Source organism: Synchiropus splendidus, chromosome 10 (assembly GCF_027744825.2).
Source record: "Synchiropus splendidus isolate RoL2022-P1 chromosome 10, RoL_Sspl_1.0, whole genome shotgun sequence".
Taxonomy (NCBI): domain Eukaryota; kingdom Metazoa; phylum Chordata; class Actinopteri; order Syngnathiformes; family Callionymidae; genus Synchiropus; species Synchiropus splendidus.
Genome location: NC_071343.1, coordinates 19,261,424 through 19,279,877, shown reverse-complemented (window position 1 = coordinate 19,279,877; position 18,454 = coordinate 19,261,424). Strand labels below are relative to the sequence as shown.

The window sequence follows — 18,454 nt, the reverse complement described above, 5'->3', positions numbered from 1 at the left end:
GTACAGACCCAGCTTACCCTCCCTAACAGATACAGGCTGGGCCTCCAGCCGAGAGGCTCACACACACGCACACACACACACACACCTCCCGTGGGACAGGCTCCACTTCAAAGCTGGCTCTGCTCTCTGGACGGCCGTGACTCTGGAGCAGCAGGGCAGGGAAGATATTGAGCACGCAGGTTGTCGGGATGGTGGTGATAGCATGTACGTGTGTGTGTGCGGAGACGCGGCTATTCTGCCCAATTTCCCCCCCCACCTTCTCATATCAAAGCAAACTCTGACAGTGGGGGACTCGGGAAGCAGCAAGCTGCGAGTCTGCATCGTATTAAACAAAGCCTAAGTGCTTCAAGCTGCTGCACACTCCCCAATTAAAGCTTTATGAAAGGGCCCCTAATGCGATTTCAGAAACACCTTGTCATCAGCCGCCGGCGGCCAGAAGTGTGGATATGTGAATGAATGGGGCTGGGGACGGACCTGAGCCTCGCCCAGGCATGACTCCGCCAGTGGAGGTGCCTATCGTTGGACTGGCCAATGGGCCGCTCACTGCTTTCACTTCCACCCCTGACACACACACACGCCCCAAACTCCATTGCACGTTGTGCAACTTCAGCGCAACAATAAAAGTGTATTCACCAAGACAAAAGAATCTTTCTGATCTCCCATCAGTCCCGTCTGATTTGTGAGTCACACTTTCACAACGTACTGGAAGAGAAATGTGCAATAAAACAGACATGGCTGTTGTTTTTCTCCAGAACCTGGCAACCGAAATAACTCTCCAACAGAGACGCTGCCCTTTCTTGTCTCTGATAAAAGAAAATAGACAGAGGAAGAAACAACGGCCAGCGTGGACTGTGACTCACCATGACTGGCTTTTATATGTCAGAGCAATTGGGCCAACAGCAGAATAAAAATATATGACTTCAAATTCATGTTGTACGTTCAGTTGCAGAGTCAGACTTCTCAGCCAGTTAGAGAGCGGGAAGTGGGAGAAAAGCAACAGGTAAATAACAGGTTATGTCATCGGCATCATTTAGTCAAGAAGCAGGGATGTTCCACTGACGTAACTCACCTAATAGAGGGAAATATCTCGAGGAATGGAACACTTGCAAGACTTTCAAGGGTAGTTTCATGCGTCGTAAGTACTGACTTGCAGGTGAAACAGCTGCCTGCACACAGAAGGCAGTGGTGCTGAAGTTCAGATGATCATGTTGATAATCATGAAGATGAAGATGAAGATGAAGATGAAGATGAAGATGAAGATGAAGATGAAGATGAAGATGAAGATGAAGATGAAGATGAAGATGATGAAGATGATCATCAGGATGTTGATAATCATGAAGATGAAGATGAGGATGTAGATGAAGATGAAGATGAAGATGATGAAGATGATCATCAGGATGTTGATAATCATGAAGATGAAGATGAGGATGTAGATGAAGATGAAGATGATGAAGATGATCATCAGGATGTTGATAATCATGAAGATGAAGATGAGGATGAAGATGGAGATGAAGATGAAGATGAAGATGAAGATGAAGATGAAGATGAAGACAATGATCATCAGGATGTTGATAATCATGAAGATGAAGATGAGGATGTAGATGAAGATGAAGATGAAGATGTTGATAATCATGAAGATGAGGATGAGGATGAAGATGAAGATGAAGATGAAGATGAAGATGAAGATGAAGATGAAGATGAAGATGAAGATGAAGACAATGATCATCAGGATGTTGATAATCATGAAGATGAAGTTGAAGATGATGAAGATGATCATCAGGATGTTGATAATCATGAAGATGACGATGAGGATGAAGATGGAGATGAAGATGGAGATGAAGATGAAGATGAAGATGATGAAGATGATCATCAGGATGTTGATAATCATGAAGATGACGATGAGGATGAAGATGGAGATGAAGATGAAGATGAAGATGAAGATGAAGATGAAGATTAAGATGAAGATGATGAAGATGATCATCAGGATGTTGATAATCATGAAGATGAAGACGATGATGTAGATATTCATGATGATGATGATGATAATGAAGATGATGGTGATGATGATGATGGTGGTGAAGGTATTCATGAGGATGATGATGATAATGAAGATGAAGATGAAGATGAAGATGAAGATGAAGATGACGAAGATGATCATCAGGATGTTGATAATCATGAAGATGAAGACGATGATGTAGATATTCACGAGGATGATGATGATAATGAAGATGAAGAGGAAGAAGATGAAGATGAAGCCTCTTGACTTGAAGCCTCATGTACACTTGACAGTTCCTATTTCAGCACTTACCTTTCCTCCATACTGTCATTTCCTCCCACATAAGAAGAGGCACTGAGCTCCTCCCCTCTGTAGCTCAAATGCATCTGTCTTATTCACCTCTGCCAAGGAACAAATGATCCAGTTCTGGATCAGTGTCCGGATGGATCAAGGAAGCTTTTTTTTTCTTCTCCTTCAAAAAGCATCATGGGATTGTCGTGAAGGGGCAACAGCTGTAGCGACACTTCAGCAGAGACTTGTTCTGGCTGGCTGAACTTGGCCCAGAGAAGTGGATAAAATCCCATCCCTGATGGTGCCGGGGTCAGAGGTGCAGCAGATATAAATAGGAAGGAGCAGTGCTGCGGAAGGATGGTGGGGCGGCGAAGCAGCCTTATGAGAAGCAGCTGGGCTCAGCTCATCGCCCGCTAACACGCCCAGGCTCCTCCGAGCCAAGCGTGAAAGAGGAGGTGGAGATAATCGGGTGATAATCCCCACTGTCCGCGGCTCCCCAGCCCTGACGCGCACACGTGCGCCCCGGCCGTGACCACGGGAGCATTTGGGGTGAGTCCTGCCGCGGCTTTCTGAAAGTGGAAAGGTGAGCGAAAGTGGAAAGCACATGGACAGTAAAAATTCCGCTCATCACCAAGTCTCACAAATCTCCCCCTCACACATCCCGCACCTTCGCCGTACGATCAAAGCCGCACATGAATCATGCTCCGTATGAATTCGCCCGTCTCTGCAGCGTCCTTCCCTGCCTCATCTTTCATCACTCGCTCCTTTCGTGTGAGTTTACGAGGCTGTGGCAGCGACTGATGGTGCGGCCGCGCGCAGACCCAGGCCCTGTGAAGACAGGCCGTGCACTCGGGCCATGTGGACCCAGTTTTGGAGGTGTCAGATAAGACTGAGGTACGTCATCCTGATCTGCTGAATTATAGTCGGACTCATCTTTGATCCCAGACGCCTCGCACTTTGATTCCTTCCCTTGGGATCTTCTTGCTATTTCGCACGTTGGTCAATCTTCTAAAGCGTTTTCATCACTTCAGCTTGCACGTAAAGCAGCCTCTTCTTTTCAATACTGACTTTCTTTGCCGTTATCATGAGGCGGTTTGAGGGGAAGCGAAGGTTTGCATGGACTAAAATGAGGGGTCATACAAAAGCGCTGGATGGCAGTGACCCAGTTTGTGTTTGCTGTGATGCAGGTTTGTTCCCAGTTTCAAACTTCTGAAATGGTTGGAGGTGTGTGTTGCAGCAACCGAGCAGTTAAGATGATTTTTTACTAGTTTAATTTGGTTGCCCATGCCGATCTTCTTTATCAGAAGTGCTGTCCCAGGTCCTAAATGTCACCAGGTGGGGCGGTTGGCTTAGTCTCTCCGATCATGTAAGTCTTTCAGGTCACTATTGCTTTGCGTTTATTTTGGTTTCCTCCAAACTCACTCAGATTTCAATGGGCATCTCAACATCTTCATGAATGACCCACAATTTGTTCAGGGTGAGAGTGACTTGGTGCACGCAAACTGGGACCTCAGTGACTCCGTCCATCCATTGGCTGAAAATAGTGGCAGTGTGACTCTAGAAGACAGCTTTCTACTCCACAGCTGAGAGTCAGTCAGAGAGACAATGTCAAAAAATGATGTTTCCCTTCCTGCTTCTTTGCGTGAAGTGCGCCAACTACTGGCAAAACACAATCAAACCATAAATCCCCCTACTATTACTTCTACGATCCCTGAAGAAGTACATCAAGGCTTTCCCTTGATGTACTGAATCACTTAGGAAAAGTTTGTTGACTGGGGAGGGGGAGCAGCAATGGAAACTGAAAGTGAACCTGCAATATAACTATGTCTTAGCAGTCCATTAGCTGCCGTCTGTCAACAATTAAAAAAAAAAAAAAGTAGCGATTCATTTATCTTATTCAGAACTGCAGAATATTAAACATCTTTAAATGGATTTTGCCGTCTTATGTTTTCTTTATCGATGCTGGATGATCTATATTTTGTCAGAAAAGATTCGTGCACATTTTGGATCAGCCAAAACCTGTTTATAAAACTGCTCTTATCTCATGTACCACCATCCCTTGGTGGGTCAGGGTTTGGATGGCGGGTCAGGTCACGGAAAGTGTAACGTTGAGAATAAAAGTGATGTTCAAAACATGAAGTGTTACTTTACTTTAGCTTTCACATGAACGATGAGTCAATGATCGCAGGACAAACACGTCCTTCAACTCAGCTTTCGGCCCCTTACCGTTGATGGAAGACGGCAGAGGAGGACTCAAGTTCCTCCCTTAAGGTCTTCACACTCGGGTCTAAATTACTAATAGACTTACATACTGCATTTAGGCAATGGAAAAAAGAAACATTTTCTGCTGACTTATTCCGTAGTTTCTTTTTTATGGAAAAAATCCGATGGAAAAGTAGAGTCTGTTTGAGAAGAGTGACTTCATGCCGGTCCCATATTTTCAACAACAGTTGACTATTGACTTCAAATCCGAGACTGTCTTCTGTGTTGGCTTATAATCTTCACATTCCTCCACAGTGTAATATAAAACTTGCATCTATGCGAGGCCTCATGGTGGTCATGAGGAGGGGGCGTCTCACTGACACTGCACAGGATCCACTCCAGCCCCCACCCTGGGGGCTCTGGAGGCCGTCTGCAGCTGAGCAGAAGCGGGAGGTCAAAGGTCACACCTCCAGCGCGTCTGGACCCCTGCCTTTCATATTGATCCTGAATATTGCAGCAGGTTCTGAAGCTGCTTTTGATATTAGCATGTGTGAAGAATTACTTCCTCAGCTGTGACTTGGGTCGGCCCGCGCTGATGTTCGACAGCGTCCGAGCGGACGGCTCTGGAGCCGAGTCAGAGGAGTGTGACGGTCGCGATTAGCCGGCGAGACCGCAACACGAAGCAGAGCAGGTTTCCTGCAGGTCAGCAGGCAGACGCTGCAGGGTTCAGGGCTAAAGTTTGGGGGGTTGGCAAGAACATTTTGGTTCTCCTTCCAGAGCTCTGTAAACGACTAGGTTCCTATCAGGACTTCAGGAGAGCAGTGGGCTACTGTGCTGGAGGAAATGATGGTTTCACTATTGTAACTTTATTTTAAATAATAATGTCATGATATGATTCAGGTGAATCCTAGAAAATAATTCCCCCCAAAACAAGTACAAGTCAAAGATGCTTTTCCTGGTAACAAATAAACTCTCTCAAATAAACAATGTTCTGCAACCATGAAGGCAATATTCCAAAAAGTCCCTGTATCAATCACCATCATACTCTCTGCGGCGTGTACGGTGGATTTCAAGTCCACGCCTGAGTGTGGAGTTCAGGTCTGTTTGTGTTTGCGTAGCAGCGGGCGGGTAACGTGTGATGGACAAGCGTGCAGCGGCTCTAGCTTTGAGCACAAACCCGTCAGGAGGCCAGTCAGCTGATTTGGGCTCCAGGGCCGCGTCCAAATCCAGCTGTATAATATGATCCACCTGTGAGCCCAAAACATGAGGGATGAGGTGGAACTGCTGACAGCGACATGGAGAGAGCGTTCGCTGGAGGTTTGTCCACAGTAACCGGAGACCCGCTCGCTTAGTTCAGGTCTCTGTGCTGCTTGGCAAACTGGGTTTAGGTAGAGATCAAGCAGCAGGACGGCGACATTGTCGATGTCCTGGCAAAGCCAACCAAACTACGAGATGATATAGTGATGACTACAACTACAAGTCGACAAGAAGAGAACGTAAACATAATTAAATATACAGTACAGGTGGTGTCATTGAGCAATAATAATTCAATAATTGAAATCACTTCATGATTCAGGTCATGACTCTTGGGACTCACTTTTATTACTACTACTATTATTATTGAAGAATAAGAATAAGAATAAGAATAACAATATCAATATCAATAACAATAACAATAACAATAACAATAACAATAACAATAACAATAACAACAAGAATGATACATGAATAAGTTTATTTAGTGTTACAATTACAGTTTTGTGTGTGTGTGTATTATTTCTTATTTCTAGTCCTTTTGAACACTGTTTTGCTTCCGTTACCTTTCACCTTTGATCTTTGAATTATTATAATTATTGTTATTATTATTATTATTTTTGACAACAACACTTCCACGACTAATAGTAATTATATTATTATTACAACAACAGCAACAAATAACAGTTTCTTCATTCCTCGATATAAACGCAAGCTAAATAAGAGTGAAACCATCAGACACGATCATATCAACATGACACGCAAGTCGAGGCCTCACGTGACGTCAGCGGGTTTATTTGGTTTCATCAGCGTCAGAAATCAAAACCGCAGCGCAAATAAATGCTGTGACTTGGGTGACAGTTGAAGGGCAGATAAAGTGGGGGTGCGTTTCCAGCGCGAGCCCTCCTCTCCTCCCCAAATCCCTCCCCTCCACCCCGTAAAGTATTTAGGTTCGGGACTGGCGCTCGAGTTTCCAATCTTTGGCGGAGCGTCCTGCAGCCGGAGGCGCATCATGACAAGCTCCACACAGTGAGTCCTCCTCCAGCGGTCGTCTCTGGACAGAGCCTCGCCACGGCCTCCACGGTGGACCCCGCGTTCCCTCCGCTGCATCTCTTCAAGAGAGAAATGGACGAGGGCTCCAGCTCGCCCGTGTCTCCGGTGGACAGCCTGGCGACCAGCGAGGAGGAGCTGGAGCGGCAGCAGAAGCGCCTCGGAGGCCGGAAGAGGAGACCCAGCAAGCGGTGCAGCGAGGACAGCAGCGGCGGCGGCAGCAGCCCCGGGCCGCTCAAGCGCGGCAAGAAGCAGAGTCCCAGCAGCGCTCAGTCTTACGAGGAGCTGCAGAACCAGCGGGTCCTGGCCAACGTGCGCGAGAGGCAGCGGACTCAGTCCCTGAACGAGGCCTTCGCGTCCCTGCGCAAGATCATCCCCACGCTGCCGTCGGACAAGCTGAGCAAGATCCAGACGCTGAAGCTGGCGTCGCGCTACATCGACTTCCTGTGCCAGGTGCTGCAGAGCGACGAGATGGACAGCAAGATGTCCAGCTGCAGCTATGTGGCGCACGAGAGACTCAGTTACGCCTTCTCCGTGTGGAGGATGGAGGGAGCCTGGTCCATGTCAGCATCCCACTAACCGCCGGGGAGCCCCGCTCCCCCTGCCCGAGGGTGGGTACCGCGCCGGCCCCGCGCTCACATCATTACACTTAGACAGCAACACCGCATCTACGAAGAACCGATGTCATTTCACTGCAACTCACCGCAATATTTCCATGTATTTGTTTCAAACTCATAACCGAGGCCTCCGTTTGCGGCCTGGCTGACACCGTTACATGACACTTTCACGTTGAGTCACTAAACAGCGGAAGTTTATTAGAGAAAAATAAATAACCACCCGATTTAAAAAAAAAAAAAAAAAGATTATGTAGAATTAATATGAAGTGTTTTCCAGTTTTTCTTTCGCATCAAGTTGCGGTGAAAATATTTTAAAACGGTGTCTGCGTGTTTCCTCGACGACTGTTGCGCGAAAACACGACAGCTATTAATATTCAGCGGAATAATAATGTATTATTTATATTTATTGGCCAGGGGACCTCGCGACGGATGAATATTTACATCTGCGAGCGAACGTTCTCACAGAGGTGTATCCCAACGAGAGAACTGTTGAAATATAAATCGTTATGAAAAACATTTAATATAACGAGAATACTCTACAGGTATCATGTAGCGCTTTTTTAAATCACGCAGAAAAAGTACATTTAAATTCAGTTGGTATCATGATGAAAATACTCATGAATAAAACGTACAATTAAAAAACAATTTTAGTTGACACATTTATTCATTTTTTGGCTTTAAAAATAGTGTCTCAACCTAAAATATAATAAAATCTAAACGAAGTGTATTTTAAAATATGATCTGAAAATTTTATCAGTATTTTATGCATTATTTTTTATATTTATGCGCTTGTTTTACTAATAGGCCGATGATAATCTGAAGGTTTATATTGCTTTGTGATTTGGCTTTTCCTTTCATCATTTCATGACTTCTTGCTGCCAACCATGGCTTGGCTTTGACTTGCTCTCCCACCATGACCCCCATCAATAACCCTCTTGTTGTCTCGCTTTATTACAGACTGTTTACTTCTCTAACGTGTGAAGACCAAATGGATTAAAGGAGCTCAAACTGTGACACTCAGACTCATCACTGTACCGTCGCAGTAAGAGGACACACAAAGACTTGGATTTCCTTTAACCGTCTTTGAAGGATATATATATTTTTGCTTGTCAGAGACTTTAAACCAAAGTATATGAGTAAATTTATCTAGAGATGAGTGCATATTGTACTTGTGCGTGTGTGCGTGTGTGTGTGTGTGTGTGTGTGTGTGTGTGTGTGTGTGTGTACAGTAGCCTGAGAAGGGACCAATGCAATTGAGCATCAATGGATTAATCTCCCATTCCGTCCACATTTTACGTGTACATTTTTTTTTTTGGCTTATTTATTAAAAACGTATTTTTGAACAGCGTGTTCTTTTTTTTATTTTTATTTTTTTATTGCTGTAGCCGGATCTTAAAATGCCCTGCAGTTCAGTCGAATAAACCCCAATAAAACCCCTCTCTGGTCAGCGTTCATCTCCAAGTGCTTCAGGTTCCCTTGATAGCCGCTTTATTAGAACAAAACAAGCCACACTGCCTTTTTTCCTTCTTCCTCTGCTGGGTGTGAGAGTTGCCCTTTACTCCCCCCGACCCCACCTCCTTCTTTCTCTTGTTATGAGAAGAAAAAGTGAGTTAAAAAAAGGGATCATAAAAGCTACAGCTTCATTAAGAGCGGAGGAAATTTGAGCCCGTTTCAAACCCAGCTATATAAAATACACGCCTGCTTAAATAAGCAGCAGCGTTTCTAATGCCCCCGCGGCCTTTAATGAGGCGGGGGGCCACAGGAACTGCAGATAAGGACAATAACTTTCAAGCTAAATTCCTGCGAATGTCTCGCTCCTTCAAAACTGTGTTTAGACGACGGCGATAACATCGAAACCCTGAACGATTTCTTTGTGAAGTGAGAGTGACGCGGAGATTACACCTACAAATGAGTCCACTCAGATGAAAGTGTCCAAAACATGCTGTGTTGAAGTCTGTGAGCAGCGGAGGAGAACAACAACATGCAGTTCACTCTCACTCCAGTGTGTTTGTGCCCGACTTTTCTTTCTCTGCTCTGCGCATGGCGTCCTGCTGAAATGCAACAACGTCGCCATGGCGTGTGAGTCAGGTCTGTAACTCCAAACATGTTTCAAGTCTCCCACCTCTCAGGCAAGTTTTAGAACTGGGGGAAGGCAACATTGTTCTGATAAGGCAATAAATAAGGACCTTTAAAATGAGAAAGAGCAAAGGAATCCTCACCACTAGTGGGAAGTTAATAAAATAAAACAGCTCTCAAACAACGCTAAAGTACGAACAGATAGCCCAGCACGGCGCTGTTGTCCAGGCGTATGGACTGAGGTCTTCCCATTTCAGCTGACCATCAAACACAAAAATGAAAAGTGCCCTTTCTTTCCTGAATCCAAATCAACTGGGCTTTACTAAACATATACAGGATGGATATTTTGTAGCAACAGTTTGCCATCGGTTTGTTTACTCCTGTAGATGTGGGAAGTCATGAGAGCAGAATGTTGTTAGGATGTTGAACGGAGCAGATGATCCTGCGCTCTCTTGGTCCTGGGCTATAGTGAAACGGAAGTCAGCCATGTTTAGCTTCCAATTCTTTAGTGTCTTCACCTAAATCAAACAGTCTAAAAAAAGTGATGACCATTGATCGACAGCAATTTTCGATTGATAGATGAATCCAGATTTTCCAACCTCATACAGACACTGACTTTGTCACAACTGAAATGCTATACTGTACATGTTCGTTCCATTATTCCAAGAGTGTGCACCTTCTCTGTTGTGTATCTACATGGGTATTTAACCCTGTGCTGCAGAGTCGTAGAGTCGAATGCCAAAAGGACTGGTTAGTGTGACCTGAAACGTCGTAGTCTTTCTGTCCAAAAAAACAACTTTCTCTCATTGTGATTTGTTTTGCTTTGGTTTTTGCTCAGACCAGAGAGCTTCAGTCTCGGTGATGGATGGCAGAAACATCATTTGGCAGCGTACTTCAGCTTTCTCTTTTGTTACGCTGTGTTCCGTGCGCAGCTTGAGTGGACCGGACCAACACCTGCCGGCTCTCGGTCTGACAGTCCACTTATGATTTTGCATTTTTATGGAACTATTTTATTTGGGTTTTCACTGCATTTTTTGTAAGGTCTTCATCCATGTTTTGTGATAGTTCTTTAATATACTTTTGGGTTTTTTTTCTATGATGAGCTCATTCTGGGAGACTTTATTTTTTTTGCTGACCTAAACAAACGCACCAACTTCCATGTAAAACTGTGTTCTTCTTACGTTGACGTCACGATCCTGTGTCATGAAAATATGAACGTGCTGACCAGAAGGGATCCTGAGAGCCTTGCAGGAGCTGTTCAACAGGCCGGCTTGTTTCTGTGACTCATTCCAGGATTGGACGACATTTTGGCTGAGAAAGCAGCGAAAACATACATTCTTTTCCCCAATTCTCCACCGTTATCAGTTCCAGACTGACAGCGACTGGCTGTAGTGGGGTTGTTCTTTACGTTCTTCATTTTAGCAACCATGAATCTGTCAGTGATGCAGACTGCATTGAAGAGATGTCCAGTAAAACAGCCAGAGATGATGCCTGAAAGAGTCTCTGTGCCTCTGAATATCGCTCACAGTCTCTTGTGTTGTTGAACCCAGGGATTCTCACTCTGACAGCAGACCTGCAACAGTGCTGTGGCCGTCCTCTGCTTTTCTGTAAACAGAAAAGTGACAGCCCTCTACTTTGGGCCCGGTGGTCCCGGTGTCGCCCCTGGCCAGCTGATCCGTAGGAGTCCGTTTGATACCCGCTCATTATCCCGGGCCCTCACAGCTGAGCAGCGCAGAATCACCCGGGGCCAACGCTCCAGCCCAGCGAGCCATCCAGATGTTTCCCGTAAAATCAGACGGAAAAAGCTACAAAAAGTTTAATTTGCAGTAAAAAGGGAATGAAGTGACGGTGGTGCGTTCAAACGCTCCCCTGTCTTCGTCTGGTGCAGCCCAAAATCCGATAGTTCCGACCCACAAATCCACCCTTAATGTGCAAGTGTGTCAACCTGACAATATCAGAGTAGTCGTGACGCCAGATATTCTCTGAGGTACATCGCACCATCATCTGCGTAGAGCTCAACACTGAGGTCCACATTCGCGCACTTCATTTGTCTGCTTGGGTGTTTTAAATAATGACATCTCTGCGCGGACTGCCTGTTTCTGCACGTTAGCTTATCGCAGCAAAAGGCTCAACTCATCGTCGCCATTGTTTCCTGAAGCCAGCGGAGGCTGTTTATCGTAACACCAGACCACACAGGCAGCGAGTTTCCAAAAGAAGCATAAGTTAGAAACTCTTTCATTACCTAACCTGACTTACCGCTACGCTACTGCAGCAACTCGTGCTACACAGCTGGACCAATCAGAAGGCCTTATTTTCATGCTGAACAGGTTGTAAAGGTTGTCATTTGGAATTGTAAAGTTGTTCAATGACAAATGCCTTATTTGTGAGCGACACATAGGCTATGGTTCTATCTAGTTTACTGAACAAGTATCATGATGAAAGGTGCCATTAGCGCGTTAGCAATCCTTATTCCCACAGCTAAGGAAGCTGTGGTATTGATGTATACCGGTAGCTGGTGTTTCACAATAGCATACCAGAACATGTCGAAGATTTGTCATTCAGTGGAGCTGAAGGAGCTGCAGCACAAGCTCCCGCTACCGTACATGTTGTACTAGTGAGCTTTGGAGTGCTACTGCCACCTGCTGTCACCATGAGCACTTTGCTATCAACAGTAATTCTAATGCTAAAACAGATAAAATATCATCAAGGTAAAAGAAATGTAGCACGACAATAGGTGCAAATAAGAGTGAAAGAAGTTTTTATTGTTGCTGACAGTTTATTTTAATTTTTATTCTTCCTCCTAATGTTGATTTTATTTTGAGGGTTTCTTCCTATTTTATTCCTTTAGATTTCAAGTGATGCTCCTGACTTTTTGCTTCCATCCTCATTGCTAGCCATGCTAGCTTAGCTTCCACCTAATCCCCCCTCCTCTTCTGCCGCCATGTTGAATGCCGCAACTCCAAGCAGACTCCATTATTCTGTGTGTTATCTTAAACCAGACTTGAACAACAAGTTCAGTTCCGTTCTGCTCACCCAATCACTCTGCAATAGTTTCCAGATGGGTGGAAGCAGCTCCAAAATCATCGGAACGTTTCAGCGAAGATAAACTCACTTGTGTCATGCTCCCTTTCTGACTGGAAGGATCGGAGTGACCCGCCCACTTCCCTCTGATCCAGCCTCAGTGTTTACACTGGGCCAAAGCTCCGTAAGTGATTTCCCTTCGTGCAGCCACGCGTCTGGCCGGGGTCCAGAGCCAGATCACGGCCGTGATGGAGGAACGAACGGGAGTGAATCAGAGTCCCGCATGGAGAGGCAAACACTCATCATGTATGAGGGTCTTTCCTTCATGACAGCAGGAATGTGGTGGTGGATGTGAAGTGGCAGGAAATAGAAGCATCCTCATCATCATCATCATGTACAGTGCGGGCCAACATCTGGAGAAGATCAGTGCCTCTCTGGGTTCCATCACCTACAACTGTACGTCATCTTCTCACCTCACTTGGTCTGGACGGACCTCACAGCAGGTTTGGGCCACAACTTGGACGTCTGCATCAGGGGTCAAAGGTGGACTGAGAAGTTTCTTGCCTGTTGCTCTCAGATGATAAGACAATGGAGGATGGCAGTGAAGACAATGGTCACTGTGGTCACCAGAAGGGAGCCTCCTCCGACAATTACCAGGTGAACACAGAGCAGTGGAAGCAGCAGAGTAGTGACAGAGAGAAGCAGGACAGCAGAGCAACCAGGAGGGGGAAGACGAAGGGAGCTCCCTGATCTCCATTGAAGTGAGAAAACCTTGTGGTGGGATGGAGCCACCATCCTGTGAGGGCAATGTTTAGGAAGGGCCCACCTTCACTGCGACCTGACTCTGGTCAGTAGGTCGTGTGTGAGTCCATGAAAAGCAGAAATGATGGGTGAGTCAGCAGCACCTTTGTTAAGGCTAACAACACACAGAAGAGCTGTAAATCTGCACATTCCTTGAAGTGGGTTTCTCTTTCAGGGACTCTCCCCTGGCATCCAAACACACCATGTTCCAACTGGCTCCGACGTCTTGAATCTTCATTTTTGTATCCATTTTCCCCCAAAATATATTAATAATTATGATTATAATAATAATTTCTAGATCAATTGATAAAATCAATGTCTGCGTTTTTTCCACATTAACTTTCCAACTTCATCATTTATAAATCATGGATTTTCTTTAACCATGTGACATCCTCATGGTTCCTTAGGCCCAGATCAGTCCTAAACTTGAGTGTCTCATTATTAGATATAAGAAGCTACTGCGTGCAGCCACTAGCTTGTTTTTACCAACGGAGCCATCATAAAGACGTCAGTTTCATCCACTCCCCAGACTCTCACTCTGACTGAGGAATGCGTGTTTATTTGTGATGAGGTGAGACAGGATTTGTTTGCACGTGGAATGTTGTCTTAGTGTTAGTTCCACGACCTACAAGGACTCACGTCTGTTTATTTGGACGATGACTCTGACCTCCGACCTTTTTTAAACACAGTGGGTAATGTGGGTCGGTGCTACCGCGAGACCTTTAGATGCTAATGGTCAACATCTCTGCCTCCTGCTGCTGACCTTTAATTCCTGTTAGAACAACATAAAAGAAATGAGCCTTTTGTCCTTTTATCAATCCGAAAATGACTCAAACTTAAATGACCCAGTAACTTCAGGAGCTTTTTGACGTCAACTCAAAGCTGGGAGGCTAATGCAGAGCCAGCATGTCGCTACAATAAAAGAGACAATGCACTTTTTCCAAAATACTTTATATATTGCAGATGTCGAAGACAACATGTTAGATCAAAGGATTCAGAGAAAAAGGTACATGTTCTGTAACAAGCCCAAAACAGTTAGAAAAAAAGATGCATTTATACATTTGTAAACTAGAAACTGTTGTTTGAGCCACAGTGGTCATAGTGTTAACTGGCTTGTTTAGTGGAACACGGAACAATGAGCGGCTCCAAGCCATGACAAGTCCACGCAGGACGAACAAGAAATCCAGAATCACCGTCATGTCCAGATGTGCTTGACAGTTTTTTTTTTCAATTTTCAACAGTGACTTGATATCTAGAACTTAAGATATAATGGAGCAGACGGTTACAGAAAACCTACAGTGGAAGTAGGTACATCCTTCAGTGTGTGATTTTCGTCCCGACACGTGGCGATCGGGGAGGAACATGCAGGACATGCAAGGAGACGGGAGACAGAAGCCGACCGGGACTTCACACGAATCGACTCCTGATACATGGAAATTATTACAAAGTGGAATGTTACAGTTGTTCTTTTGGCCCTTCTGGATCTGGTGTTAAGACTAACGGGGAAGACAGACTGGCCCGAGTGGCCAGACTCTGATAGTTTTGGCCCCGTTTGAGAAACCAAAGCACTGAACTGTAGAAAACCTGCTGTTACCCTGGCTGGCATTGCGGTGAGAGAGCTGGGAATATTCTCATCCAGCGCTTCACATGCATGGAGCTGTTCACTGCTCCACAGATGTGGAGAGTGGCGCGATGTTGATATGATGAAGGTCATCATCGGAGGTGACTGAACTAGTGATGGACAATGGGTCGACACCAATATCAACCCACTCTCCAGGTACCTTCAACGGTGCCCTAACTGAGTCCCACGGGGTTGTCTTGGTGTTACAGTGAGAGGCTTCAATGGCTGGAAACTTGCCATGCCACGGCCCATAAAAAGCACAGCTGTGTCTGTCGGCCACCTTTTCCAACAATCACACGTTAGGACTGTGGCCTAAAGTCCAGCAAGGAATCAGTCAGAAACGCCTTCTACATTTGTGGCTCCTTTCTTCCAAGAGTTTTTAATCGCAAAATGAGGGTTGTCCCTGACAAAATGGAGATGACCAGAATATACCACTCTCTTGCTCAGAAACCCCCCCCCCAAAACTTTCTTTTGGTCTGTATGGAGAGATATGCATCAATATAAAAACAGGTCCAGTTAAAAAAAAAAAAAAATTCTGTCAAAAGGAATGTTTGGACTCCGCAATGTCACCATGACAAGACATACTTGAAATAGGGATGTCGTCAAGCCAACGCTAATGTCAGTAGAAAACGATATGAAGTCATAGTGAGACGTAAAAAAACAACAATCCCACAGTCGAAACTGGCTAAATCTACAAATATGTGCATGTGACGCCGACGGCTTGGTACCAACTGGAATGACTGAAGCCAAAAACATCAGTGTTAAACGACAAATGCTACAGAACACAAGTGTAACAAAGGATGGTGCATTCAGGAACAGCCCAGAAAAGGGCACTAAACAAGACCCCTTTTTTTAAAGTGTATATACGTGTATATATATATATAATATATCATTTCTTTTCATATAGAACTCTACTATCGACAAACAGTAAATACATAAATGTATACAAAGTAGAAACAGTTTGGCTCCTCCTCAGAAAAACAGCTGGAAAATCCAAAACCTCAACTGAAGTGAAGTGTGTCGGCTGTACAATGTAACAGAGACCAAGAAATGGAGACGAGGACGGCAAACACACGGAGGGCAGTGCGGTGACGCGCGTGCGTGTGTGTGTGTGTGTGTGTGTGGCCGGAACATTTTGGGGATCAGTGTCTTGCAAATGGTAAACAAACAGTACAGTTCTGTTTACTGTCACGGCGAACATGGGGTGGAAGGATGGAGCACAAGTTGGAGGGATGAAGCCTCGGAACCTTTAAGGCCATTTATTTACACTGTCAGGTCACGTGACTTCCATTCAAACCTGAAAAAGGAGGACTCAAACTGAGTGCCGATACTAATGATGGATAGCTGTGATTTGCTCACACTGCTGAAAAGTGAGCGACTTGTGGGCAACAAGCTAGGTTTGCTTGACAAGTTCACAAACCAGGTCTCACATAGTGTTTGGCCCTTATCAACTGTAGCACGAAGGCCACTTCCATATTGAAACTTAAGATGTCAGCATAAGTTCTGGAGTCTGAAGTACACGTTCGCGGGGTCAACTCAACTTTTTGGGGAGGTTTAAGACTTCACAACAGTTTTGCTAATTTTGTTTGCAAGCCACAGGCGTACACTTGGGCAAAATAAAACATGATGACTTATGGGACTTTAACAGACTTTGCAGACAAAAATTAATGAATTCATCCAAAAAGTGCTGAAAAAGATTATTCGCATATAGACTGTCTTTCACTGGGAACATTTTTCATCCGCTAATTCCAATGTGGACCACGTTATACAATGTTGGCGTCATGACCAAAACATCCACGCTGAAAGAGACTAAACCAGCTCACATTAATGGACGGAAAATTCAAGTTTTAAAAGATCAAAGTACAACAATGTTGTGTACTGTACGCAGCACAGAGCATTTTAATGTGGTCCAACATTAACAAACGATTCATTGTGATGAATTCATGATAAAGCCTGGATGATTTTGACGTCCCATCTGAATCATTTAAACTCCAGCAAATTGTGCTGACATCAGCGATTGCGTGGACCACAGCGCTTTTTCAACACCATCTTGTCTGTATCACCATGAGGGATTCAAACCTACACCGACTGGTTTAGCGTTACGGTCACACTCCTCAGGACATGCCACACTAAAAATGAACCATGACCTGTGGAAAGATTAGAAACCATGTAGATGAAACTAAACAAGCTGATGTGAACGTTGGTGATGGAGACCGATCTTTCCTCTGGTGCCTGAAAGTGAGTAAATCTAATGACAAACAGGACAAAGAGGAGTGTAAGCGCAGTGATGTGGACACCTGCCTTCAACATGTGGTCTGCAGCTGTGTGTGTGTTTCACCTCCACACCCCTTGGAAACTCACAGGTGGCACCATCCTGGTTGCTACGGAAACAGCTGCACCTCTTCCATAAAAGGCTGCTTCTCCTCTACATGACTCAACAGTTTGTGGTGTGACAATGATATTTAGACTGCAACAAGCCGCGCCGAGTCAGCGTTCCCTACAGGAGAACTGATAGTTGATCGGCTTTAAATAACACTTGATCCCGCTCCAACTTGTGGCTGGAAATGACTTTCCACGCTGAGAATGGAGAGATGGAGGGACAGGACGGGGAAAACGGGAATGCTGGGTAAACATGCTGAAGAGAGCAGGCTATGTGCCGACAACATGCAGACGTCTTGCTGTGACATAAACAGTCCGGGCTGAAGTTGCCCTGATTCCCGAGCCTCCTATTTTTAAGGCAAAGTTTGTTCGGTTCAACAAGAGACTCCACCAGACAAATAAAAAGGCACAAGCGCACACTCGTTCGCTGTCAGATATTTCGAGTCCGTCTCCACTCCAAATTTCTGGATCTAGATGAGCCAACACAGCAGGGAGGATCCATCGTCAGTGCAGAGTCACAATCACATTAGCTCCGGTGGCTTTCTTCTGTGAGGAGACGACAAGCAACGGAAAAGTCGGGAAACCCCACGCCAGGAGGGCGTCAGGCTGCGACTGGCTTTAGAAAGTGTTGTCTAGTGTTTACTGGCACTCGAGGTTGTGGAGGAGTCTTTGCTCTTACATCCAGGAGATGAAGAGACACGTCAGTGCTGATCAGTCTGTGCGCAGTGCGTCTTCAGAGTTCACTCTGATTCGCCCCAGGATCGGGAGACCAAGAATCACCGTCGCCTGGGGAACAGTGATGTCCCACTGTTGGGGGCGTCGGCTGCTCCAAGTGGTCAAAAACTACAGAAAAAAACGCTTTTATTTTACATGGGAGCTTCCTCTTCCATAGGTTCCTCTTCAGTCCTGAAGGAAGTGTAAAAAGAAACAAGCAAATCAGAGATCCAATATGACACAGACAGACACGTTTTACACCATCTTGGAAGTTCAATTGCACAGCTCAGTCAGCTTGGATTCTAGAGGTCAGAAAAGCAGGTTTGTTACTGGTTGTAATTTTCAGTGTTGTGGTGGCAGAGGAAGAGACGTAACTCCCCACAGCTTCCCCCATCAAGAAAGACTCTTGTTGAAGGTCCACCGAACACCAAT

The 18,454-nt window shown here is 45.2% G+C and overlaps 2 protein-coding genes across 4 annotated transcripts in view; one reads left to right on the top strand and one right to left on the bottom strand.

The window, feature by feature from the left end:
• The first annotated feature begins 6,739 nt into the window (after window positions 1–6,739).
• twist2 lies at window positions 6,740–8,891 on the top strand. Its single transcript, XM_053877346.1, has 2 exons — window positions 6,740–7,404; window positions 8,368–8,891. Exon 1 carries the CDS (start codon window positions 6,869–6,871, stop codon window positions 7,370–7,372), a length of 504 nt encoding a protein of 167 aa, XP_053733321.1. The 5' UTR covers window positions 6,740–6,868; the 3' UTR covers window positions 7,373–7,404; window positions 8,368–8,891.
• Window positions 8,892–16,153: 7,262 nt separating this feature from the next.
• hdac4 (histone deacetylase 4) overlaps window positions 16,154–18,454 on the bottom strand; it is a 124,327-nt gene continuing 122,026 nt past the window's right edge. For all 3 annotated transcript variants that reach the window (XM_053876647.1, XM_053876648.1, XM_053876649.1), the window contains one exon: window positions 16,154–18,214. In XM_053876647.1, the coding sequence (XP_053732622.1) occupies window positions 18,175–18,214 (40 nt within the window). In that variant the 3' untranslated portion in view covers window positions 16,154–18,174. The remainder of the gene's footprint in view (window positions 18,215–18,454) is intronic.

Coding starts and splice junctions, on each gene's coding strand:
- twist2 (XM_053877346.1), top strand. CDS start 6,869: ATGGACGAGGGCTCCAGCTCGCCCGTGTCTCCGGTGGACAGCCTGGCG.